Source organism: Thunnus maccoyii, chromosome 3, assembly GCF_910596095.1.
Source record: "Thunnus maccoyii chromosome 3, fThuMac1.1, whole genome shotgun sequence".
Classification (NCBI taxonomy): Eukaryota; Metazoa; Chordata; class Actinopteri; order Scombriformes; family Scombridae; genus Thunnus; species Thunnus maccoyii.
Genome location: NC_056535.1, coordinates 18,939,982 through 18,963,832, shown reverse-complemented (window position 1 = coordinate 18,963,832; position 23,851 = coordinate 18,939,982). Strand labels below are relative to the sequence as shown.

Genomic DNA, 23,851 nt, shown 5'->3' with positions numbered 1-23,851 from the left:
AAATGGAGTTGAAGTCCAGAATACACTCAATACTACAGTAACATTACCATAACTTACAATAACTTGCTGATAATGACTTCAACCACGAATAAAATTACCAAATTACCAAAGTGAATAGGCGACTTTTGCATACATTTATAAATTATCACATGCTGGAGAACAGTGTGACTTTTCATTGAGTTTTTAAATGTCATGCACACCTGCAGACCCATTTTCAAATTTGCATTTTATCTTTTTTGGCATTCCCTTTTTTTTTTTTTTTTTTCTCTACGCATTTGCAAGTTGACAATACTTGAATATGTTGCAGTGTATTCATGATCTCTACAGAGCACACTAACAGGCATACCACTACCGGAGAATTCTAATAGGGTAGCAATACAATTTGGTGCAAGTACATGGGTAAATAGCATGAAGCCGACAGAGGCAAAACTGTATCATTCTCTGGGAGATGGGGGAAAATGAATGAAAACTCCTGTATTTATACAAAAGTATGGACACATGACACAGGTGTTCTCCTATTCAGGCAAACAAAGGGCAGTCAAAAGAAATCAAAATGAGATCTCTCCCTTCTGGAGGTGTAACACCGGTCTAGCCTCTATCTACAGGCCCATCTACTGTAGTAGGAAGGGGGAAGGGGGTCCGGAGTATTTTATCGTAAGAAGGGGCGGCATTAGCTACTCCTTGTCTTTGGCATTCAGAATACTCCGCATACATATTTGCCAACTCTCATTGAGAAAAATTCAAAAAAAAAAGAACTAAAAGCAATTGAGCCCTCTGAAGTAAAGCATGATCAATACTTAGGAAGTGTCAAAATAATTTCACCCATGCATCATCTTTTTAATAAAAAAAAAAAAAACCTGAAAAATCATTCACACACTGTCTACATTTCTATCTTTAAAACATTAATTAATAAAAATAAACTAAAAATAATTATATAGGTTTCATCTAGCCAAAATAAAATAATCTATAGTTTGTTTCCAGATTTTTAAATTTATTCCAGATTATTATTATTATTAATAGATATACATATTAAAGGATTTTTTACTTGAAACAGCCAATCTGTCAGATTTTCTAACAGTAATCTAACACTTTAATTATCATAGTGCTTTACTCTGAGGGGTCCAGTCACCAATAAGAGTAAAGAGAGAAGGCAATTATGCAGTAACAACTATAATATCAACTTTAACCATTACTAAGTCAAATAATAAGCTCTTAGAATAAAATACATGCATCCTATACTGGCACGAATGGATGCTTATACTTTGATCCTCAAGTTGAGGTTGTCAAAAACAAAAGTTATCAACTAATATCTAAGACATGAAGCGAGACGTGAAAAAGGAGAAGAGGGGAAAGAAGAGAGAAAGAACGTTGCATTTGTCAGATAATCGGCGGGGATTATCTGAGCTGTGCCGGCTACAGGGAAGCACTTACCCTTGAGTCCAGCTAGAAGACAGCAGGGTAAGAAGGGACAAACCAGAATAACATAAAGACTAGCAACAAGGCTGGAGGAGAGCAATCACGAGAGACCCTGACCTAGCAGCTGCATTACTGAAGAAGGGTACAGGCAAAGCATGAAGAAGAAAACACAACTCAAAAACAACAACCTATACCAACATGAGAGTTTGTGGGCGGTGGTGTGTGAGTACATGTGAGGATATGTGAACTTGACAACAGATGTTGAGGCATATTAGAGAGAGAAAGAGGGAGACAGAGACAGAGAGAGAGAGACAGAGAGAGAGAGTGACAGAGAGAGGGAGGAAGAGAGAAATTACGATCCTCATCACTCCACTGCAGTTCATTTATTCTGGATTCTGGACAAGTACTTAAGGAGTCGAGAGCTACACGTTAAGTACTGTCACTCTGTCTAAACTGCAGATCAAACAGAAGGCTTACTTTTAAAAGGGACATTGGCAAACACATACACCTACCCGATGAAGTAAACCCCAACAGTCAGTTTTATGTGTAAAAGATGCCTGTGTCTTTTTTAAAAGAGGAGACTATGAAGGTCCTGGACAGGTCAAAATAAATCGAGTGGTGACATTATTGGTGAAAAGGTGAAAGTGTATTTAACCATGAATTAACACATCAGAATTGTAGTGGTAATTTTAAGCATGCTTTAAGCCATCTCTGGAGATTTTAATATTTATGATATCTTCATACATCATTTATTGTCATTTCTTTAAAGGGGACATATCAAGCTTTGTGTGATGTCGGCTGTCAATGTTACACATGGTCAAAGTTCCAAAACCTGAAGTAAACATATGTAAAATGCTCCCTGAAAGTCAAAAACCCAGGGCTTCAGCCTGCTCTGAATACTTTATTTGCAAAGTTACCTCTACTTCCTCCTCATGATGACATCAGATTGTTTGCACATGCCTACAATCGGCCGTCCGTTCTGTAGCCTTTGTTGCTAAGGTTGTTATACAAGTTGTTCACATTGTCCACTCGCATATTTTGGATCAGATTCAGGCTTGAAAATGTACGGCTGTATTTGAGAAGTTTCAGTTTCAACCTCCAAGAGGTGGCCAATCAGAACAGAGCGGGCTCATTGGAAGGGGGGCCTTAAAGAGACAGGAGCTAAAACGACCTGTTCAGGCTGAACTGAGGGGCTGCATAAAGGGCCAGTATAAGTTAAATAAGGAGTTTTTTGAACTGTTAATTATGCAAAGACATTCCAGTAAAGCCCCAGACTATAAATATAGACCTGGAAATGTGCATGATACATCCCCTTTAAAATATATTTTGATAGCATTTAACTAGTTCTTAGTCTGAAACCGGTAGATTGGGGAATTTAAAAAAGCCGATCAGAACCTTCATAGGACTCTTGTTTTCTATCAGTCCACTGCAGCAGAGTCAGGAGGGCTGTATATGTTATGGTCCCAGTGCCATTCAAGACCACCAGGGGGTGAAACATGTACGCGTGGTGTGCCACAATGTTTCAGGGGAAGGGGTAGGAGGTCTGTGCCACTGTGAAGAGGCTTTGAATGGCAACAGCTGGCATCAGAGGAGTCAACTAACCACAAGAACGATCACATACTGGACAAAGAAATCAATGGAGAAACAACATAGAATTTATGTGATAGGATTCTGAATAACTTATCAAATTCATGTCTTTATAGTTTAACTACAATGATATGATTAACAGAGAGTGAAATAAACGTGTTTTTTTTACAATTATTATTATGGTTATTATGATTATATTTATTATGATTATGGTTATTATTATTATTATCATTTTAACCCTGGGTGTCAGTGTCAGTATTGAATGCCAATTATTTTTTCTATTCTTTTCTTTCTATAATTTTTCTACAAGTCATCTAAAAAAAAGAAAAGAAAAATCTTGTTCATTAGAGTTGGAAAAGAAATAATTCTTACACGAAGGAGTCAAAAGATGCACACAAAAAAGTTTTGTTCTGAATAGCAGGATCTATTATTGTGGATTGTTAAGCAGTATGTCACATTAAGTTCAGTACGTCAGAAAGGTCTATGTTAGTGTTGTTATGGGCAAAGATTGGCTAATTTGAACTTTCAGTCTAGAATAAGAAAATATCGACAGAATAGGCCAAAAAACCAACTGGAGTAAATACAGATCACGTGGAGAAAATGTTGCTGGAAGAATTTATGGTGATACTTCGAAAAAATATATATTTTTCCCGTCTTTAATGAGGGGGGACACAAGAGACGGTTACAACAGAAGTTGGTACAGATGCCACACTACTGTAGACAGTCTTACCTTCGCTTTGCTACCTGACTTGTGGCTGCTTAGAGGTGGAAGTACAGTGACATATTGGTTAAAACTTTTGACATGTCGGGCTTGGCCGTCAAACAATGACAAGGGAACCATCTGAGAACTGTCTCAGAGCCACGGCTGCCCTCCCAGCTGCCCTCTAGAGCTACGACTGGATTAAAACTGGCCTGTGGTTATGACAAGAGCAGCACACCCTGGCACTGTCAGTCTGAATTCAACCCCAGCAGGCTTGAATGTTCAAATCTTATATGTGGTGACCTATTTAATTTTTTAGACAAAGCTGGCACGCTGCTGCTGTATGATAAAGTCTTTTTCAGGTTGGTGTTCCTTGTGAACAGACTGATGGAATAGCATGGGTTGCACCTTTAAACACTGTGGGAGTGGTGACGATGAGTGGAAGTCCATCAGATGCTGGAGGGATCTGTGAGAGATCAAGGCATGTGTGTGCGTGCTTGTGTGTTAGTTCTACCAGCACGTTTGTGACTGCTGTGTGGAGCGCATGGCGTGAGACATTTATGGGTTAGAGCTTTCACTGCTTTGTGGATGAAAATTGCGTTCTGCATAAGTGACCGTGTTGTGTTTCGGGCTACTTACAGAACTGAGAAATGGGAGCATCCATTTGGGCTGAGGCACCCCCTTTGGAGTTAAGTTTCTGGACCTGAGTGGGTGGGACAGGCTTGTGAGACTGGCCAGTGGCACGATACATGGCCTGGACCCACAGGATGCGGTCCTGCTCATCATCGCTGGCAAAGATCACAGTGTCACCTTCCTTCACTGCATTGAAGAAAGCCCTGCCACCATCCAAGCCTGAGACAACAGGACATCGAAAGACACGTAGTTAGTTATTTAAAACGTGTGCACGCAGTCCTGTAGCTGTACCAAGTGTAGGTGTGCCGTCTCACCTGGCTGGGGGTCACTGTAGTCCACAGTATATCCGTCCAGTTGGAGAAGCTCCTGTGGTTCAGATTTTTTCTCTCTGTAGCTGCACATGGCGAACGTATACTGACTCACCTGCGAAACAAAGGATTAGCCATCGCTTCAACATGCTGTTGAATTCTGTACTGTCCTCAAGTAAAGAAAGTAAAGTAATGGATCAATGATTCTTAGTGTTGAAATGAACAGTCAACACATTACAACAAATTTGTGTTATATAAACTTTAGGGTTATAAAAAAGACGTGGTCTTAGTAGGAGTAATCTTGTGTCAAACAAGTTACACTTTTGAAATTAAAAATATTTGCATATTCAGAGATTCTGGGGAAGAAGGAGGAGATGACATTTTAAGGTTTTTTAAAAAAGATAATTGAACTTTTTTTTGCAGAAAAAACCATTTAGACACAAATTATTATTCAAAGTAGAGCCGTTTATTTACATATTAAAACATGTCTGGAGGTGATTTTTAGGCTAAAAATCTTAAACAGCAATGACTTCAACTAAGAGGGTCATTGCTGTTTCAGTTTGGCTGAACACTGTTTTACTTTTACAATAACCCACCTGCACGAGGACAAAGAAACGCTTCTTCCAGCGTTTCCACACATTCTTCCCAAAAGCCCAGAGATACCTGTCAAAATATTACACACACACACACACACACACACACACACACACACAGAGAGAGAGAAAGAGAGAGAGAGAGAGAGAGAGAAACCCAGACACAGAAACAGTTTATTATGTGGTTTTCTACAGAAATTTTAAATATCGAACCAAATCCTTTAGATGAATAGCATAATGGTTATATAAAGTGAATACTATTATTAATGTTATCCTCAATATTTTGAGGTTTTGCAGCTCCTAATTAAAAAAAACCCTAAAGTTCATACTGGTATCCACAAGAGGGAGTAGTGCACTTCACAGTATTTTTCCGTGGTACGTGACTAGAAATGAGGCCAAGGAGCTGCTGAGTTCTATAAGAAAGACATGTAAAATGAAAGGCACACAGGAACGTCACTACATGGCTTACTTGGCAGCGTGTCTCTTACCCGCAGTGTTTCATGTTCTGTGGTTTGTCCATACGAATGGCCAGTTTGATCTTGAGGTCTTGGTCGGGGCAAGCCTTAGTCACAGTCATCTTATGGAGCTCTGACTGCTTGGGGCTGTTAGGAGTAGGGTGGAGAACAACCTGCACTCACACACACAAAAAAAGACCACAAAAAGTAAGACTTCATAAATATCAGTGTTGATATGCTGGAGGTGAATCATTCAGCAATGCTAATCAGTGTGTTCGCAAGGACTAGCAATTATGTGTGTTTGTGTTTCTGTAAGTGTTTCACATGTTTTGAAAGTGAAAGAATAAAGTGAATCAGGGTAGAGAAACAGAACAGCGCTTTGCTCTGCCTCCCCGAAGAGGAGGCCTAATCTCTCTTTGCTGAGTTAAAGAGCTTTGAGGAAGCCTGCTTTTCCTGCCAACGCTGCTGCAGTGGGAGATCAAAGAGCCTTGTCACAGCCAAGGTCACTGCCACTACAGGGACGTCTGAGGAGCCGCTGCCCGAACGCAAACCCGCAAAACCACCTTACTTAACCATCTATCAAAGCAACCTCACAACAGAAAAGTGCAGAAAAATGTTTCTTCTCTTTCTAATTTTGAGTCTGTGATGCTCAAGATTTAAAAAATTATTAAAGATTGGAAATCTGTTGTTAGAAAATGTTTTTAGTCAGTCTACTTTTATCTAATGAGTGGAGTAGATATACTCTGCACAGCAGTACAGGTCAGTCAGGCGTTGGTCAAACACAAGCATACTGTGAAAGTATCAACAAGACGAGTGTTTGCTGCAAACACACACACACACACACACACACACACACAAAATGTGCTCTTTCCTCTTCCAGTATTTGCAAAAATGCTCAAATAAGAAAAGAAATTTGGTGGGACCTGAGCTCCGTTTCTGTGTGTGCAAATCATGTTTAATTTGCAAAAATCTAAAGGTAATTTCTGAATCACAGTTAAATGATGACGCACAGTTGAACCTATTAAAATCAGAATGTCACACGGTTACTGCTGGCTTCAAATGATCTCAAACTGAGTATTTTAGTCACATAGACACCAAACAAAATAATCATGAGGTGTGACCGTGCGTGTATTTATATGTTTATTTTATCATCTGCTGAAGCCGGATTTTATAAGTCTGATGCTTATTTTATGCTCAAGTGAAATAATTCAAGTTTTTAAAGCGAGTTCTGAATAATCACATTATTCTCATAGCTGTGTTGAGACTGGAGTAATCTATGTTGATAAAAATAGTACAGTAAACAAAACAGAAGTGTTACCCTGCCCAGCTCTTTGTCCTCCAGTGCCAGCACCCCTGTGCTCTCTGTAAACAGTTTCACCTTGACAGCAGGCAGAGGGTGTGTGGTGGTGAAGTCCCCTTGGGTCCCCCAGCTGAAAGACACAACAAAGACACTCCAGAGGTTAGCTTTCATGACAGCATGATAGCACGGTGTTCTCACACAGCGACTTCATCTCCAGAAATGATTGTCAACAGCGTTTACTTGTCAATAAAAGATAAAGTCTGAAAGAATGATTTAACCTTCTTCTCAGCATTTTTCCACCTAAAATTACATAAAAATATCAGTAAACAGCATAAAATATACAAATTATACAGCAATCAAAGAAATAAAATCACTGTTTTGAGATACATTATGTCATTACTTCAATACAGTACACAACAGATGGAAGAAAATACAGTGTTTATAGACACACACACACACACACACACACACACACACACACATACACACATACACTGCAGTCTATCTGTTTACCAGAGAAGAAAGATGCTGGGGGACTGGCTGGTAGCCTTTCAAGAGAAGAAAAACTGCAGAGTCACATAGATCTATGTACTGTTTGTCATAGTCTGGTAAGATTTTTATATTTTTATATAATTAAACACCCATCTTATCAGCCCTGGGTCTGTAACAGAGAGAATCAGAGAGATGCCACAGACTTGCTAAAATTAACTTCTGCTGTCAAGTTTACTGTATTTATTTAACTTTTATCAGAAACATGTCTCCAAAGTAAGACGGTTTATTTATAAAGCATCTTTCAAGCACTTTAGCATAAAAACGCATAAAAGCGCAGTCAAAGAAAATGAGAAAATAAACAATATTAACAAACACACGCTCATATCACACTGAGAGGCAGCGAATCTCCAGTCCACCTGGCTTGCATGTCTTTATACTGAAGCATACGGAGAAAACCCTAACCCTAACCCCAACCCTAACCCTAACCCTGCTCAAAATTTGACCCTAAGATTGTAGTTATTAATTTAAACCTAAAGGAGGAGGAGGATTTTTTTCAAGTCTGTCTTTAAACAAAACTCAAATGGCAATATGTACACTGAAACGTATTTTGACTGTTGAAATAGATCCCTTTCTACCGTGATCTCAATCCAAGAGATGGGGGACAAAATCCACAGTCTTTGTTCTGTGTAAAAATGACTTCTACAGTTCAGGTGAAGACAATATGAAGCTTCAACATAAGTTAGTCAATTCAAATGTCTATCTTCATTAGTTACAGTGTTTTATACAAGATTCCCTCTTTTTCCACAGACAGTGTTTCCTTGCTGAGCCATGGTGGAGGGATGGTAACACAAAGAGGAAATTTACTAAAAAGACCTGCTTGTTTTATCTAATTGCTCCAAGAAGGGATCTATTTGCTACTAAAATTGCTTTTAGTATATATGTGGGCATGTGAGTATCACTATAAGACAGACTTAAAAAACATGAACCTATCCTTTCAGAACGGACCACTGTTAATGACTAAACCTCATCACCAGCTACGCCTTCACAAGCCTGACGGATTAACAGAAGAAGAAAAAAGCATGAGGAGAATGCAGTTGACTGTAATCATGTTACACAACATATACAGGCTTTTGTTACCTCTCACTGCCATCTGGGAGCTGCCAGCATGTTTTGCTGCTGTGTGCAGTCTCAGGAATAGAATATAAATCCATCATCTTTACTGATGTATGGAGTATACAATATACAAGGTCTCAATTTCCAGCCTTGGAAAGTTGCTTTTCTTGTAACCATTTCTAACATTCATAATTAATTGCAACTTAATGTACAGAAAGAATATGGAGTTCCAACATGTGCAGAGCAGAGACACTGCTGACTGACAGTGAGAAGCCAGTGGCGAGCTGTGTTGATTTTAGATGGAACCATTGTACTAGCATGAAGGTGACCTTGTGGATAAATCCAAGGCCTATTAATGGATGTGACAGCTCTTTGCTCTTTCTCCAAAATATACAGTATGAAGCCCTGTGGATGCCTAAGTGGGTCAAATGAAAATAAATACACAAACAGCACAATTACTAGACAATGACAGAAAATATTTCTTCATCAAATAATGAAAGAATGCCAGTTTGTGATTTGAGAGCTACTTGTATCAGAGCATAGTCTGACATCGCCAGACTAATTCGCAAATCTGCCAGAGCAAATAAAACATGAGCTCGGAGGATTCGTCTGGTTCCCAGGCTAATCAGGGCAACTACATCAAATAAACACACTCTTAGATAGAAAGTTGGATGAAAGTCTGAACATACAGTTATAGAATACAAGCAATTATTGTATGCAAATAACCTCCTATGTACATTAATACCTTTATCTCATGCGCTTTTGTGTTTTTTTCTGTGTACATAGCCACCGCCCCACACACACACACCACACACATTCCCCTTGCCTTGTTCTTCTCTAATCCCCTCTCTCATTCATGTCCCTCCATCTCTCTCATACTCTCTTCATAAAATGGCTCTTGAATTAGGGAGATCAGAGGAAGACATTTGGGCCTTAAAATAGCTCATATTTGCATGAATGTTTCATGGACACTTTCTCTTGTATCCGGTGCTGTGCAATGTTGGTTAATGAGATGAAAAAAGGGAGATATAATTAGTAGAAGATGTATTTGCCTTCACTATAGGACATCATCATGGTTATGAATCGAGTCTAATGAGCTGGCGTTATAAAGAGTGAGGCAACAGAATGTTTGAGAACACATGGCAACTGTTAGGATTTTCAAAGCACAGAAGGAAATTTACAAACTATGACATTTGACTCTCTCTCTGACATGCTGTGGGATTACACACCTTGATCGTCTGAGTCAGACATGACCCCATCAGGAAGGTTTTTTGGGTTCAGCTGTGAATCATGCATGACTCAAACAGCTTCAACAAACCTTAGTAAAGGTATGTTTTCACACAGATTTAGCTGTCTGCTGTAGAGGATCATCACGGTGCAAAACCAAATTTTCATTAATCCTACATTTCATCTACTCCAGGTTAAGGTACAGACAGCTATGTTTTGCATAACTACAAGAGCAGAAGTGAACTGAAGTTTTGCTTTACATCCACCGTCCACCAAAGATCAATAAAAGCATGGGACAGAATCTCGACAGTACAAGTGTAAAATGAACAGTGTTAAATTATTGAAATTACATTTTCCCTTTGAATAAAATAAATAATTTAAAAGCCTTCTCTGTCTAGTACCAGTAGTGGAATTACTGGCTGTGGAAAAAAAATAACATTATGCAGAAAAGGATAGAAAATGTAATATTCAGACAAACTCAAATGCCTTACACAAATAATTGTTTTGTGTATTAATACAGTAATAAAGGTGTGATTTTTAACATAAACAGCACTGAAGTCTAAACAACGCACCAGAAGGCATTTTTTATTTGAGTGATTTGATTCAAAGATGGTTAATATGTTTAGTTCTGGCTGCTACAAATATAAATAAATATAACAACAATATTTTTTGGGTAAGGCTATTCATAAGAGATTTAATTCATATTATCAGGAATACACAAAACACTTAATTGGCTAATAAAATAAAAATAATGTGCAAATGGCAAAAAATAATTTATACTATAATACAAGAAACATGTGTGCGTGAGTGTGCGGGCATGCAAGCTCAGGCTCTTACGTTGGCTTGGATGCTTCTGCTTGGTCAGTCTGGAGTTTCTCGCCTCCCTCCACCTCCATGGTGCAGTAGACAATCCTGTTCGGAGCCAGAGACTTCAGCCCCTGCACTTCCATGATCACCACCTGGGAGACACAAACATCTCAGTGAAGGCTGTAGACGAGGAGTGATTCATCTCTTGAAAGAGGTCATAGAGCAAAAACTCGACAGCACATGTGCAGGCGGCAAATCCTTCCAGCTTGGTAGATATTTTAGAAATACTATCCCAGGCACAATTTACACTTGCAGCAGCTGTCCTCAAACTATTAAAATGTAGATCTTAGCTGATTTTCCACAAGCACTATCCATAAAAGTTATAGCCCTTCTTTGTGTAAAGTATAACTTTCTATCATCAAAATGGCATAGATATAATCTATCTAGCACATCAAATCTACACCTAGTCTTTAATAGCTCAATGAATATAATATAGTCCTAACACTGCCAGGAGTAACTTTTAAATTTCTGGTGGGACAACCAAAAGCAAAAAGTCGTCCACTGTGAATGAAAGCATTCATCAAATCCACACACACGACTTCATGGTGTGAATATATTGTACTGTTTTACTATTTTACTACTATGTTACTATTTTACTGCCACAGTTTAACTACTATTTGTAATTGCATTCTTCAGATGCAGTCTCGGTTTGTCACCAGTAAATTAAAAATATTCTATGTGTTTTAAGGTAGACAAAGACAAAGAATAGCTTTCTTGTCAATCAATACATGAAGACTGTAGAAAGAAACAGTTATTAAAGAATATTGTGAATATTCAGAATTAAATTATGGCTGATTTAAAAATAACCTGCTGCATGTTTGCAATGATTTAAATATATATTTTTTTCACTTAAAGAATTATGAAAAGGACTATAAAAAACACAGAAGCCTCTAATCCACACGGATCAAAATGGTGAAAGATTCACTCCATATTACAACGTATTCAAACTTAATTCTCATAAGATTTTCTCACTGGATTTCTGGGGGAATTCTGACAGTTGCAGCAGCCAACCACTTGGAAAGTAAACCGACTTGAAAAATTAGGCTTTACCAAAGCACCGTGGAATTAATAGCTAACTGTTGCTGTTGTGCAAATACTTTCAATATTCAAACTCCACCATGGTGCACCCACTTCTGTATTAAGGAACAGAAAAAAGTGTCATATTCTTTGCACATCATGTACTTCCTGGTTCTGAAACAGCGCTGCATCATAAGGAATGAGGTGCGATTGCTCCCTGTTCTGTGGTGATTTCAGACAAGCTGATAACAAGATGACTCACGTTCCCTGTTAAGGAGCAGGTAAAAGGGTTTTTTCTGAGTGAGTGTGAGTGTATGTGTGTTTGTATGTGTGAATCTGTTATTCACATAGCGTCTGTTCCATCCCCCGACCAGGTCTGCTGTCTGTTTCTATACTTAGTCTGGAGCAGACGAATAGTCTATGACAGCTCTGATTTATGAGTTTTTGTTTAGGCAAAACTTTGTAATGCAAGGTGGTTTTCACACATTATTTTAAATTCACATCTAGCCTCATTCTGAATGTACTGTACCTCCAAAGTGAAGGACAGAACCACATCAGACTTGGACAGTGTGTTCTCATCCTCCTGGCCCATGTCGATGATGGAGGTATTGTGTCCCCGCTTCAGCTTCTGGAGTTTGAACTCCCCACCCTTGGACACGGGCATGCTCTCCAGATTAGCCATCAGCTGATTCACTGAAGACTTGAGCTCCTCAATGTACATGGCTTCCATCTCTTTAGACACAAATTTGGGGAACTTCCCACCCTGTAGACAGAAAAGGAAAGACTTAGCAAACAACCATAGTCTTGATGAACATAAAAACTAATTTATTGAAGGTGTCACATTTTTCTGATGGTGGATAACAAATTTATAAGGTGTAATAAGAAATAAAATAAAACATTTTTCTCTGGTTGGAAGCTCACACTATGATGTTTACACAAGTTACACCATATTAGAGACATATTAACTCTATAACAAAGCATATTAACAACAATCCAAGTCCCCTGCAGAGTCTGACTCACCCTAGCAATCTGGTCTGCCATCTGAAGACGACCATCCAGCTCTCTTCTGATCTGTGCAGCCTGCTCATCCAGGTTGTCCAGCTATTGATAAACAGAGAGAGGCAGGTCAATGAGGTCACATTAAGCACAGCGCAATGCTTTAATACAGCCAGGGGTCAGTGTCAAAGGTCACCTACATCTACCAGCTTCATTTAGTTCACTGTGATGGATGAGAAATCCAAGCAATCCTCCTATACAACACAATCATGTTATTTACAAACATGTAATTCTACCTTTTGTACAGGCTTTATTATGATATATTTCAAATTTGGAATTAACATTATAAATACATAATCACCCAATGCAGTGATTGCATGAACGGGTATAGATGATGGACATTATTATATAGTTCAATAGAAATTGTGTAATGCGTGAAATCATAATCGATATCTTTGATCGTTTTTAAAATAAAAATATATTGCAGTTAACGCATTTATGGCATTTGAATGCTATTTGCTCCATCTCTGCATATTTAAAACATTCAATAAATGATGTGAATGTGAACTAATTCATATATAAATTAAAACTCCTTTCTTTATTTCAAGGAATACATTTTATAAAGTCCTTAACAACACAGAACAAGTCAATAAATAGATCAAGAAAAAAACCCAACCACGCTTGTTCTTGTTGGATCTATGGCTGATGTATACCTATTCTGTTTTGGAAGTACAGCCCACGGCACCAGGACCCCCAACTGTCACATTTGGCATACTGCCAGATTCATTAATAAGTTAAGGAAAATTAGTGAAGTCACAGTCTTGTTTGGCATGACAAGTTAAAGTCATGTTGCGCTTGAGAGACAGCAAAGAATCCCAGTTCCCTGCTTCAATGATAAGACTTTGAAAGAGTGAATGATGGAAGGGCAACCATTTTGTACATTAATGAGAAATGGTTAATGCTAACTATGAGGTGTAGCCAGATTTAAATGACAGTTACCAAATTGACCAAATTAATAAGCAGCAGCTGCAGGTTGAAGCAAATGTGACAGTGCAGACCATAGGTGTTCACACAGTACAGATGGGTAATGATGACGAATACCAGGGCACACAAAGGCTAATAAGAGCTCCAGTTTGTTCTAACGGCCTGCAATCATAGCAGCATGATGTGGCAGCCAACTTGAATAGATCAAAATCAAAAGCAAATTCATCACTCCCTCATAGGAGCCATGCTGCATCACCATAGAGACCATGAATAGACCACTGTTTGCAGAGAGGTCTTTTTGAAAGTGTCAAGTGTATTTGGGATTTTTCCTTTTCTTGTTGATTTCAATCAGCTGAAAGAAAAGTCAACTCTGAAACAGTCAAGCTTAGAGAGGGAGGATATAGAAAAAGATCATGTCTGAAAATTGAGACAATGAAATACATTCACAAAGATAAAGAAGAGCTTTGACTTAAACAAACCGTTCCAAACCATTCTGGCACACAGAGACAAGACCTATGGTAATGTAATTTTTTTTTAATGTTTAAAAACTGCCTGCATTGGACAATATCCGCTACAGCCAAAGATGCCTGACATCTGTTAGCCTAGTTTTTGCCCCGGAGTAATGAATAGCAGAGAAATTCATAGCTCTCTCACATCAATAATGAATGAGAGCTTTATATTAGCTGACACAAAGAAATAGGAGAGGGCTGATGTCTCTTTCTTGTTCTCTGCTCCTGTGTGCTTCACTTCCTCAGTTATTCTCTGAGCCAAAATGGCTCATTCTTGTCAAATGTGATGTTGTGACTCACCAGTCAACACCCTTTCCTCAATGAGGACGGTAGCCTAATTGAGACATATCTGCAGCACAGTTGTACCTGGGGAGTCACAAACCTTTCCACACAGCAGCATTGTATGCGGTTTCAGTGAAAAATAAAATCAACCAAATATGACCTTGCTGTTGCTATGGTGCAAAATCCTTGTGGTTTACTTGTAAGTGCTATGTTTTAAGATTTGGGGGAATACCTCGCTATAGTTTTCATGGAGCACCTATTTCAGTGTTTCCTCCTTAAAGTGGGAGCATGACAAAGACTGTTAAAGGATATATTAAGTACAGGTTAAGGTATAGGTATAATTACGATGATCATTTATGAGTTATTTCTGTTTTAGATTTTACCACAGGTGCATGGTCTCTCCAACTGAGTACCTTGACTGGGTTGCACCAGCTGTTTGTAAATCCATCACAAAATGAGAGTTTAGTCCTTCCTAAGTCCTTAGTGACTACTAGCTTGTTTCAAATTTGTGATTTACTAGATCAGGTTGCATCACTAAAACTTAAGAAATGTCTTAGCTTGTAAACACTAATGTGTAAATCGATTGCTAGGAAACATCTGTAGCATTGTCTGATAAGAAGCAACCAACTATGTAAACAGATACATCAGCACGTAGCATCACAAGCTATAACATAACAGTTTTAGGCACCAAAAGATAAAATAAACTTAACTGCCACTCCTTGTGAGTGCAGGTATGACTTTGTTTTATTTCTATCTGCATCAGGGTTATTATACTTAACAAAAAAGTAAGACTAGCGGTGAAAAAATAATTTTGTTAACTAAAATAAAAATAAAAACGAGTTTTTAAAAACACGAAAATTAAATAAGAACTATTAACAATGCAACACAAACTGAAACAAAATAGAATTCCAGGTAAAATTAGCTTTGTTTTCGTTTTCCCCCTCGATTTGCACTGTGGTTGCCATACCACTGGCCTAATAAAAAGGACCTAGAATGAAGATGATACAGTAACAGACTACTTCAAGAAGGTGGCAGCAATGCAACATAGTGGATGCCGACTGCCGTAAAACTCCAAAGAAGAAGAAGACGAAGAAGAGGAAGAAGAGGAAGAAGAAGATGCTTGATGTGCAAACGAGATTTTCTGAAAATGGCTAAAGTTGCAGGCAGAAAGCAGCACAGTCCTATATGGGAACCCTTTGACTACGACCCCATAGTAGACAAAAGTAAATGTGTCATGATGAAGAGTGACAGTGACATTTGTGGGATACAGCTAAAAGGGAAAAATCCCACTAATTTTACAGAGACTGCTAAAATAAGCTTACAGTCAGACAGCTGCACAACATCAAGACCTCAACAAACAAAGCAAACTTCAGTGCTTTGCTCAGGAGAGTACATGGTGTGCTACCACACAGGAGCATCACAAGCATGGACTGACAATGGTTCAAGTGTTCATTGACACTGGGCTTTCCACAAGACTGTACGACAATACCTCATTCAAACAATTCTGCCAGTTGTTAAAGCACATGATTAAAACTAGGCTAGGAGATTAACTTTGTGTGTCGAAGGATAGTGCAAACGAGGACTAACAGCAGCATTTCTTGGAGTATCTGCTTGTTTTTACCACCCTCCCACCGGCAAGGCACAGCATGTATTGTTAAATTTGCATTGTTTAGATCATCCGCACCCTGGCGAGTCAATCGCCCGTCGCATTGAGCTGAAGTTGGAAAGATGGGACATAAGGGATGACAAAATGCTGCTGGTCGTAACCGACAAAAGAGGCAATATTGTGAAGGCTATATGCCTATTGTGAGACCAAGAAGAACAGGTGCAAGATCCTGCAGACTCTCAAGCACAACCCGATTGGATGGACATGGAGGCTGATGACACAGATAACGATTTGTTGGATACAGAGGCTGAGGAGAATGGTTTAGGTAAGGAAGTTTATATAGCTAACAAGCTAGCTTAAAGGCTTTGTATGTAAGATGTCTACACATTTGATGGTTTCCATAAGTCTATGGTTAGTCTATGGTCAGGTGGGCTGCATTTTCACTGGTATGCATTGTGTATTTTCCCTTTGATATTTAGAACTGGAGAACCTTTTTGGAGAATGAAGAGAGCAATAAATTCCAGAGAATGCCCTGTCTGGCCCACACCTTGCAGCTTGGACTAAAAGATGCACTGAGGCACCCAGGTGTTGAATCCACCATACTGATGGCAAGACGTCTGGTTCATGCTGTATGGAAGTCATCCATTGTAAATGAGCAAATGGTAAGAAGACATGATAAAACTCTCATACAGGACTGCAGCACACGCTGGAATAGTAGCCTAGCCATGGTCAAATGACTGCTGGAGACAAAAGGAGAACTCAATCAGGTGCCAGAGGACTTGAGTGTGGAGACTGTCCTCAAAAGTGACTGGGCAAAGCTTGAAAATCTGCTCAAATTGTTTAGCCTTTTGCTGTGCACACTGACCAGCTCCAGAATGACAGCCAGTCCATGTGTCATGTTGTGCCATGCCTTTTAAACCTGGAGGCGCACCTACTTTCCACCACTGTTGTTCTGAAGCCTGTCGCTCAATTGCTGCTGAGGTATCTGAGAGATTGGTTTGCTGGCATTCTCAACGCTGCATGTTGCAGCTTCAAAGCCACTGCAGCAGGAGCCTGCCTAGTGGACCCCAGTGGTTCATTTGTTCTGCTCTCACCAGAATTGAAATCTTTGCAGAGGGCAACAGAGTCCTTTGTACAGACCCTAGCAGGACAGTCTCATCCAACCACAGATGAAAATGCCTCAAGGGCCCTGACCACTGAAACTGCCTCACCAGTGCCCTATGTCCTCAAGAGTTACTCCTATCTTGCATCCTGCCTGGAAGGGAGCAGGTCAGGCAATAATATCATGAACACTCCATCAAGTGACATGACAAAGTACATGGATGAGATCCAGCAAGGAATTGTCTGTGACCACCAACTGGAGTTATGGAAGCCATGGGAAGCCATCCATGAATTGCCCCAGTGGCTTTAGATTTCAGTCAGTGCCCCTGCCTCCTAAGCTTTTGTGGAGCACCTTTTCTCCATGTGTGGTCTGCTATCGTCTGGTCTGAGAATCAGGCTATGACTTCTTTTGAACAACGTGTTTTCCTCAAGATTAAGAAGGAGCTACTTGACTAAAGATATGTGGTAGCAGTGGTATGCATGGCTGTGTGTGTGTTTTACCTTCCTAGGGGTTCACACTTCTTTTAAAACTGTTTTGGTGTGTTGTAAAAGGTTTTTCCACAAGTTCATTCTGGCTATTAATGCAGACTATTTAAAGTTTTGCTTTTGCTTTAGCTCCAGGTGCTAATTAGTGGGGCTTAAAATGACTTTGCCCAATATGGGGCCTTTAATAAATGATGGTTTTATAAATCATATTTGATGTCATGCATTCTTTCATCCTACCTTTTTCAGCTTCTATAAATCAAGGCTTTCCTTATAATACCTGAAAAAGTAAAACTGACACTAAAAATAAATAAAATCTAAACTAAAACTAGTCAATTCCTCAAAATAAAAATAAAACTACTTATGCACTCGTAAGATTAACTAAAACTAAACTGAAATCAAAAACCAAACTGAAACACTAAATTAGAAACTAATAAAAATTTCAAAACTGTAACTCTGATCTGCATACCTGGAGAAATATGTGTATTTTAGAATTTGTAGTATTCATGCCGTTTACAATGAGAGGGAAAGTATCTGATTATGCTAAGCTAACCAATGCTATTTGGTCATTTAGTTTAACATTATTGGCATAAATTTTTGTAACTTGAGATTTAGTGTATTTTTTTCTGTGAAATTTAAAGTGTCAGGTCAGATATGTCGATCATATTCCATAGTACAATCTAAATAAGTCAGATATTAGCAAACTAACATTAGCTCTGTCAGTCGGTTCATTCAGCTAGCTTATACGCAACAGTTCAACCTTGTTGTCAGCAGATGTAAATATTTTGTAAGAACTCATCTCTATGTAAGAACTAGTTTGTGTGGTACAAGCGGTTTTAGTTTAGTGATGCGTAAATCTTCACTTAGTAAACACTTATGTTCTAATTAAGTTTGAACTTCGCTAGTGTAACTGCGGCCCCTGATACTATTTGTGATACATAGCTCTAAACTCCTCTGGTCTCCTATTGCTGGGACGTGTGCAAGAGCTGACCTCTCTGTGCCTCATGGTATTTCATCCACTCCTATTACATTAACAGGCCTTGTCTTGCAGACTTTACCATATTGATTCTCTGGCCCTTCCAGCAATCCTTTTAAAGAAAGAATGAGCTGAAGTCGAGGTGCAGCCATTAACAGGAGGGGAGAGGGGCACACATGAGAGGTGCTGTACAGCTCAGACTGAGATCAAGTAACACACAGGACATGGATGAGGAAAAATAATGACACATATAGGGTGATGTGTACATTGATGGACTTAAAAACAATCTTTAAAACAGTACTCTTATAGGAATTATGGGCATCTTGATAACACAAGCAGTAGAAACAGAATCAATTACAAAAAGGTAATGCAACTGCATTACCTTTTTGTAATTGAACATTATGAAATGATGTTGACCAGATGGCATCTTAAAAGGAGGACAGTAAGTGCGAACTGTCAAGTCGAGTGTGTTACCAGTGCTGGCCACTGAACAGCCACCATGCTACATAACCCAGAGTTCTTGTTTAGTAGAGCACATAATCAGACTTTGCCACCAGCTGCAGCAGAATGTCTGCACTTGCAGCACAGTAGTACTCAGCACTCTTTGGCCACACAGTGGTACTTAAACAGTGGTGAGCATCCTATGATAGGAAGCCTCACAAGCAGGAGTATTTTTTCTAATACTAGAAAACCAGATTCATCTACATCTACAACCATAACTGTGACTGATACTGATTGTATTCCTGCCTGAGCTGTGCTTGAAAGGTTCCTTTTCCCCTGCTGCTGGTGATCCTGCGCAGCCTGTCAAAACACTCAGAACTCTGGGCACTATTGGACTGTGGTGCCAGTGACATCTGACTCGTGCAATCCCAAAAGAACTGTCAGTGCCATGCCTGGAAAACCAGCATCTTGGTCTGTCGGTGTCTGACACTGCATTTTTACTGTCTCATCTGTGTGCCACCACTTACTACAAAAACACCACAGACCTAAATCCATATGTACAGACAAAATTCCCCAACTGCAAAATCTTCAGAAATACTTCATAACTGAAACTGAATACTGCAGCTCAATTTGACTTTGTGCAGATTGCAGCTCGTCTTCAAAATGGCTAACATGAGAGGAGTGACTCTCTAAAGCATGTAATGTGAAGGGGGATGGGGCTGGCTTCTATTATTCCTATCTCTCCCTTGACAGTAGTGGGTGAAAGTAAAGCTGGGGGTCAGTGTCTGTGTGAACCAATAGCCACCCCCTACTGAGCCCCACAGCACCCCAATCTTATCAGACATACAGCTACTGAAAGGTCACTGTTGTCAATGGCCCACAGGCAAGATATAGGTGGACAGGCAATCTCATAAAAAATAAGACTGGCTAAAAGGTAAGTTCTCTTTATGTTACTGAAGCTGACAGCTGCACTGTAGCTAAATAAAGGTGACACTGCCTCAGTGTTAGCCAAGCTGACAGCAGGTTAAAGGTGACGGAGCAGAAGCAGGCGGGTAGTTAACAGCACAGCTGTTGACAGATTCCCAGGTGGATGCTGGGACATTAGTGGCAGACAGCACACCCGGCCAGGGGCGGATTCTTGTAGAGAACAAAGACGGGAGTGGGCAGGGCTGGATTGGAGCTGAAAGGGACCTGGAGGAGTTGAGGCAGCTGGTCTATATTTAGACTTGCTGCGTGTGACTATGTGTCTGTATGTGTGTCTGTATGTGTTTAAAAAAAGTGCGCAGTGTGAAAAAAAGGTTCTCTTGTGTGAGCGTAGCAACAAGCAAGACATGCTGATTAGGAAATGTGTTCATGAGTGTACAGTGGAAAAAAATCTGCCTCAACTTCTAACATCTTAATCAATTTACAATCGAGAGATATTTTTCCTCATTCTAGTACACAGAATGGCTTTATTTGCTGTCTGGTATTGTTTAATGAATAGTTTTATATTAATTTTTAATTAATTAATATTTAAAGAAACACTTTTGAAACAAGTTGATTTGTAACATTACTGGAGACTGCTTCAAATAATCTTAGGTCATGGGTCCTTTGCTCTAAGACAATAAGGTCTTAAGAGATCATAGTTACAAATGTTTTGATCTTTTTTTTTGCAGTGTAGTTCAGCTATGATATCTCTACCAAGGTCAAACATGCCCTTTTTTCCTTATAATAAACATTGTCCAGATTCAAACCCCCACCAGTGCAGTCAAACTTCACCCTGTGTTTTAGCACCACTGCTTTTTCAGCTTAGAGGTAGCTAGGCACGCATAGTAAATGCTTTCATCTTCTCCCAATCCTGTGTACATTGAAGCGGGAAGGAAGAGCCCCGGCCTCAGGGGCAAGTGGCCTGGAAGCTGAAGAATGAAGCCCGGGATCTTAGGCGGATGGCCTGGGGGCTGGACAGGGGCTCAGCAGGAAACCTCAGGTTGATGGCCTGGAGACTGGGCCGATGGGTGTAACAGACCTGGAGGGTGACCAGGATGCAAGACTGAAGGGCAGAGCAGGTCTGAAGGGTGACCAGGACGCAGGGCTGAAGAGCAGAGCACCTCTAGACAACGACCAAGATGCTGGCAACATAGGCAAAGAGGCTCTGGAGGATGGGCAGGAGAATGGCAGCTTAGGCGGAATCGCTCTGGAGGCCAGTGACGTGGTGGGACTGCTTTGGAAACCGGTGACAAAGGCTGGGCCACTCTAGAGGTTGGCAATGAGGCTGGAGATCTGGATGGGTGTCGGCAAGGGCAGCTGATAGCTTGGGAACAGGCTGTCGGCAGGGTTGGCTGATGGCTTGGGAACTGGTACAGGCTGAGCATCGGCAGGGGAGGCTGATGGCTCAGGAACTAGCTCAGGCTGGCATCAGCAGGGGAGGCCGATGTCTCAGGAACAGGCTTGGCCTCAGTAGTGGCACTGGGCAATGGAGATTCTGTGGCGATGGGCTTCCAAGAGAGCCAGTGGTGTCTGGAGCCATGGGGACCACACCTCCTTTCGGAGGCTCCATGGTACCCCGTGAAAATGGCAAGGCGAGTCCTTTCAAAGGGTGACCGCTTGACATCAGGGTAGCTCTTCAGTTGTTCCTTATAAGGTTATTGGGGTTCAGGGACTGCAGGATTAGGACAGACAGGTAGCGGGCTAGCTGGCTCAGGACTGGAAGGCCGCAGGCTCACAAACCTGAGGGCTATAGTTGCCAGCAGTCTGGGGTGCAGGCTGGTTGTGAGTAGTCCGGGGTGCATGCTGCAAGCTAGCAGACCAGAGTACAGGCTGGAGTGCAGGCTGAGATGCAGGCTGAAGGCTATCATGCTGGTAGCTATCATACTGCAGGTTAGCTGACTGAGGGGCAGGCTGGGCTTCTCAAGTGTTAATGAAGTGCTCTGCCCACCCAGATAGCCATTTCCTCAACCAAGACTATGAAGACATTGCCTGGTGTGCCAATGATAAGGCTGTCTCTCTGTCCTCACTACTGGAGGTGTATTTCCAGTCATTACAATGGCACAAAAGGTTACAAGTCACCTCAAGTAGTTCTGGAGAAAACAATCCATCCGCTTGGTCCATTATTAGCCAGATAGTTTTGTCACAGCTGTTGCAAGCAGGGTAACAGGGATACAGAGGAATGACCCAAATGCAGATGACTGAGGCAGACTGATACATAGGTACATAGGCTTTATGACTCTTTGAGGGAAAAAGTCTCATTCTGATGTGCTTTGGCCTTACTTTGACTCCCAAGTCTAGGTAATTTAATTAGCCACTTGAGATTTGGGGAAATTATACTTTATGAGAGCTCCATTTGTGTGGATAAATATAGATTATTAAACACAGAAAAAGAAACTGTAAGCAGTGTTCACATTACCAAAGCTGAAATGAGAATTAGTACTGACTGATTAGTAATTTGACAGAAAACTAATCAGAAAGTATGGTAAATATAATGTTAGTTGCACACACACAAACTGCATACCAACAGCAGACTAGCTGCCAGCTAGCTAATGAAGAAAATCAAATATCCTGCTTCTCCTATCTACACTTGACTTTGGCATTCCATACATTACTCCATTATCATTCGGTCACATAGCGTTCCCAAAGTAACATGGGGAAAGGGGAAAACTGATTTTTTTTCTTCGTAATATCCAGTAGCATGTGTCAAATGTATTTTTGTGATATCAAACATTTCTGACCGCCTAACTGACCGCCTCTCTACTGACTGCCTGACCCCCCTAAGGTCTTGCGTTAGGAACATTATGTGACTGAACAGGGGAGTAACGTACGGATTGCTGAGGTCACAAATGGGGCCAGGAGTTAGTTTAATATTCGATTTCCTCATACATGCATGGATGGATTTTCTTCACCTGCTAGCTCATCGCTGACTCTACATGTCATTTAGTGGACATATCCTGATATTTTTCTCAGGAGACAGGAGACCAAAACTGAGCCAAAAGGAGAGTGTATCCAGTTGGACTTTCATTCATCAGGTCAGGCAGCCAGACACACAACTTCGAATCAATGCTAAAGTTGCCTGCTGCTTGACTGCTGGAAGTGAAAAGAGGCAATACGAGCCATAATGAGATGGTAATATGGTGGCAGCTGTGTATCTGTCAAATTGTTTGGAGTTTTGGTTTTGGTGGCTAAACATTGATCAGTGCGGCATAAAGGGTGTGTTGGGGGTAGTACTCTATACTGCAGTATACATACTTGCACAGAAAACAAATGGTCAAATGGCATAACTTGGATATAATAAAAATGTTTCAAGTCTGTAAAAAAAAATTATTTAACCATTATTTTACCAGGAGAACCTCATTTATATTAAAAATATCTTATTTTAACTGGTTTAATGGTTAAGGTATATATGTAATGTCTCCCCACATTAAAAGAGACTTCATTATCATTGAAGCGATGAAACAAACTGAACCACTTATTGTATCCAAAATGATACAAATATTAAAAATGTTATAAAAAAAACACTTCCTTTTTTTTGTAAAGCACCAACAGAATATGTTGAGAAAATTATGACTTACTGTATCATATGTTTTTGTTCTGTGGGTTTTATTGCTCACAGAACACACAATAGCATAAAAACTATTGTCATAATAAGGATCATAAATCCTTTGACAAGGTTTAATGAAATCCTGTTAAATGACATGCATTTAATACTTAGCATTTTTTTTCTATAATCATTGAATAATATAACTGCATTTTCCCTTTTGACTTGCCATAGTTTAAAAGCATAGGTGTAACAAAT

The 23,851-nt window shown here is 40.0% G+C and overlaps 1 protein-coding gene across 2 annotated transcripts in view; it reads right to left on the bottom strand.

Moving 5' to 3' along the window:
• Positions 1-23,851, bottom strand: part of cadpsb (Ca2+-dependent activator protein for secretion b) — a 68,118-nt gene that overhangs the window by 22,443 nt on the left and 21,824 nt on the right. For both annotated transcript variants that reach the window (XM_042407346.1, XM_042407347.1), the window contains exons 4-11: positions 12,729-12,809; positions 12,238-12,471; positions 10,662-10,783; positions 7,011-7,122; positions 5,726-5,865; positions 5,241-5,307; positions 4,651-4,759; positions 4,343-4,555 (exon numbers count right to left, since the gene is read on the bottom strand). In XM_042407346.1, coding sequence (XP_042263280.1) covers positions 4,343-4,555; positions 4,651-4,759; positions 5,241-5,307; positions 5,726-5,865; positions 7,011-7,122; positions 10,662-10,783; positions 12,238-12,471; positions 12,729-12,809 — 1,078 coding nt within the window. The remainder of the gene's footprint in view (positions 1-4,342; positions 4,556-4,650; positions 4,760-5,240; positions 5,308-5,725; positions 5,866-7,010; positions 7,123-10,661; positions 10,784-12,237; positions 12,472-12,728; positions 12,810-23,851) is intronic.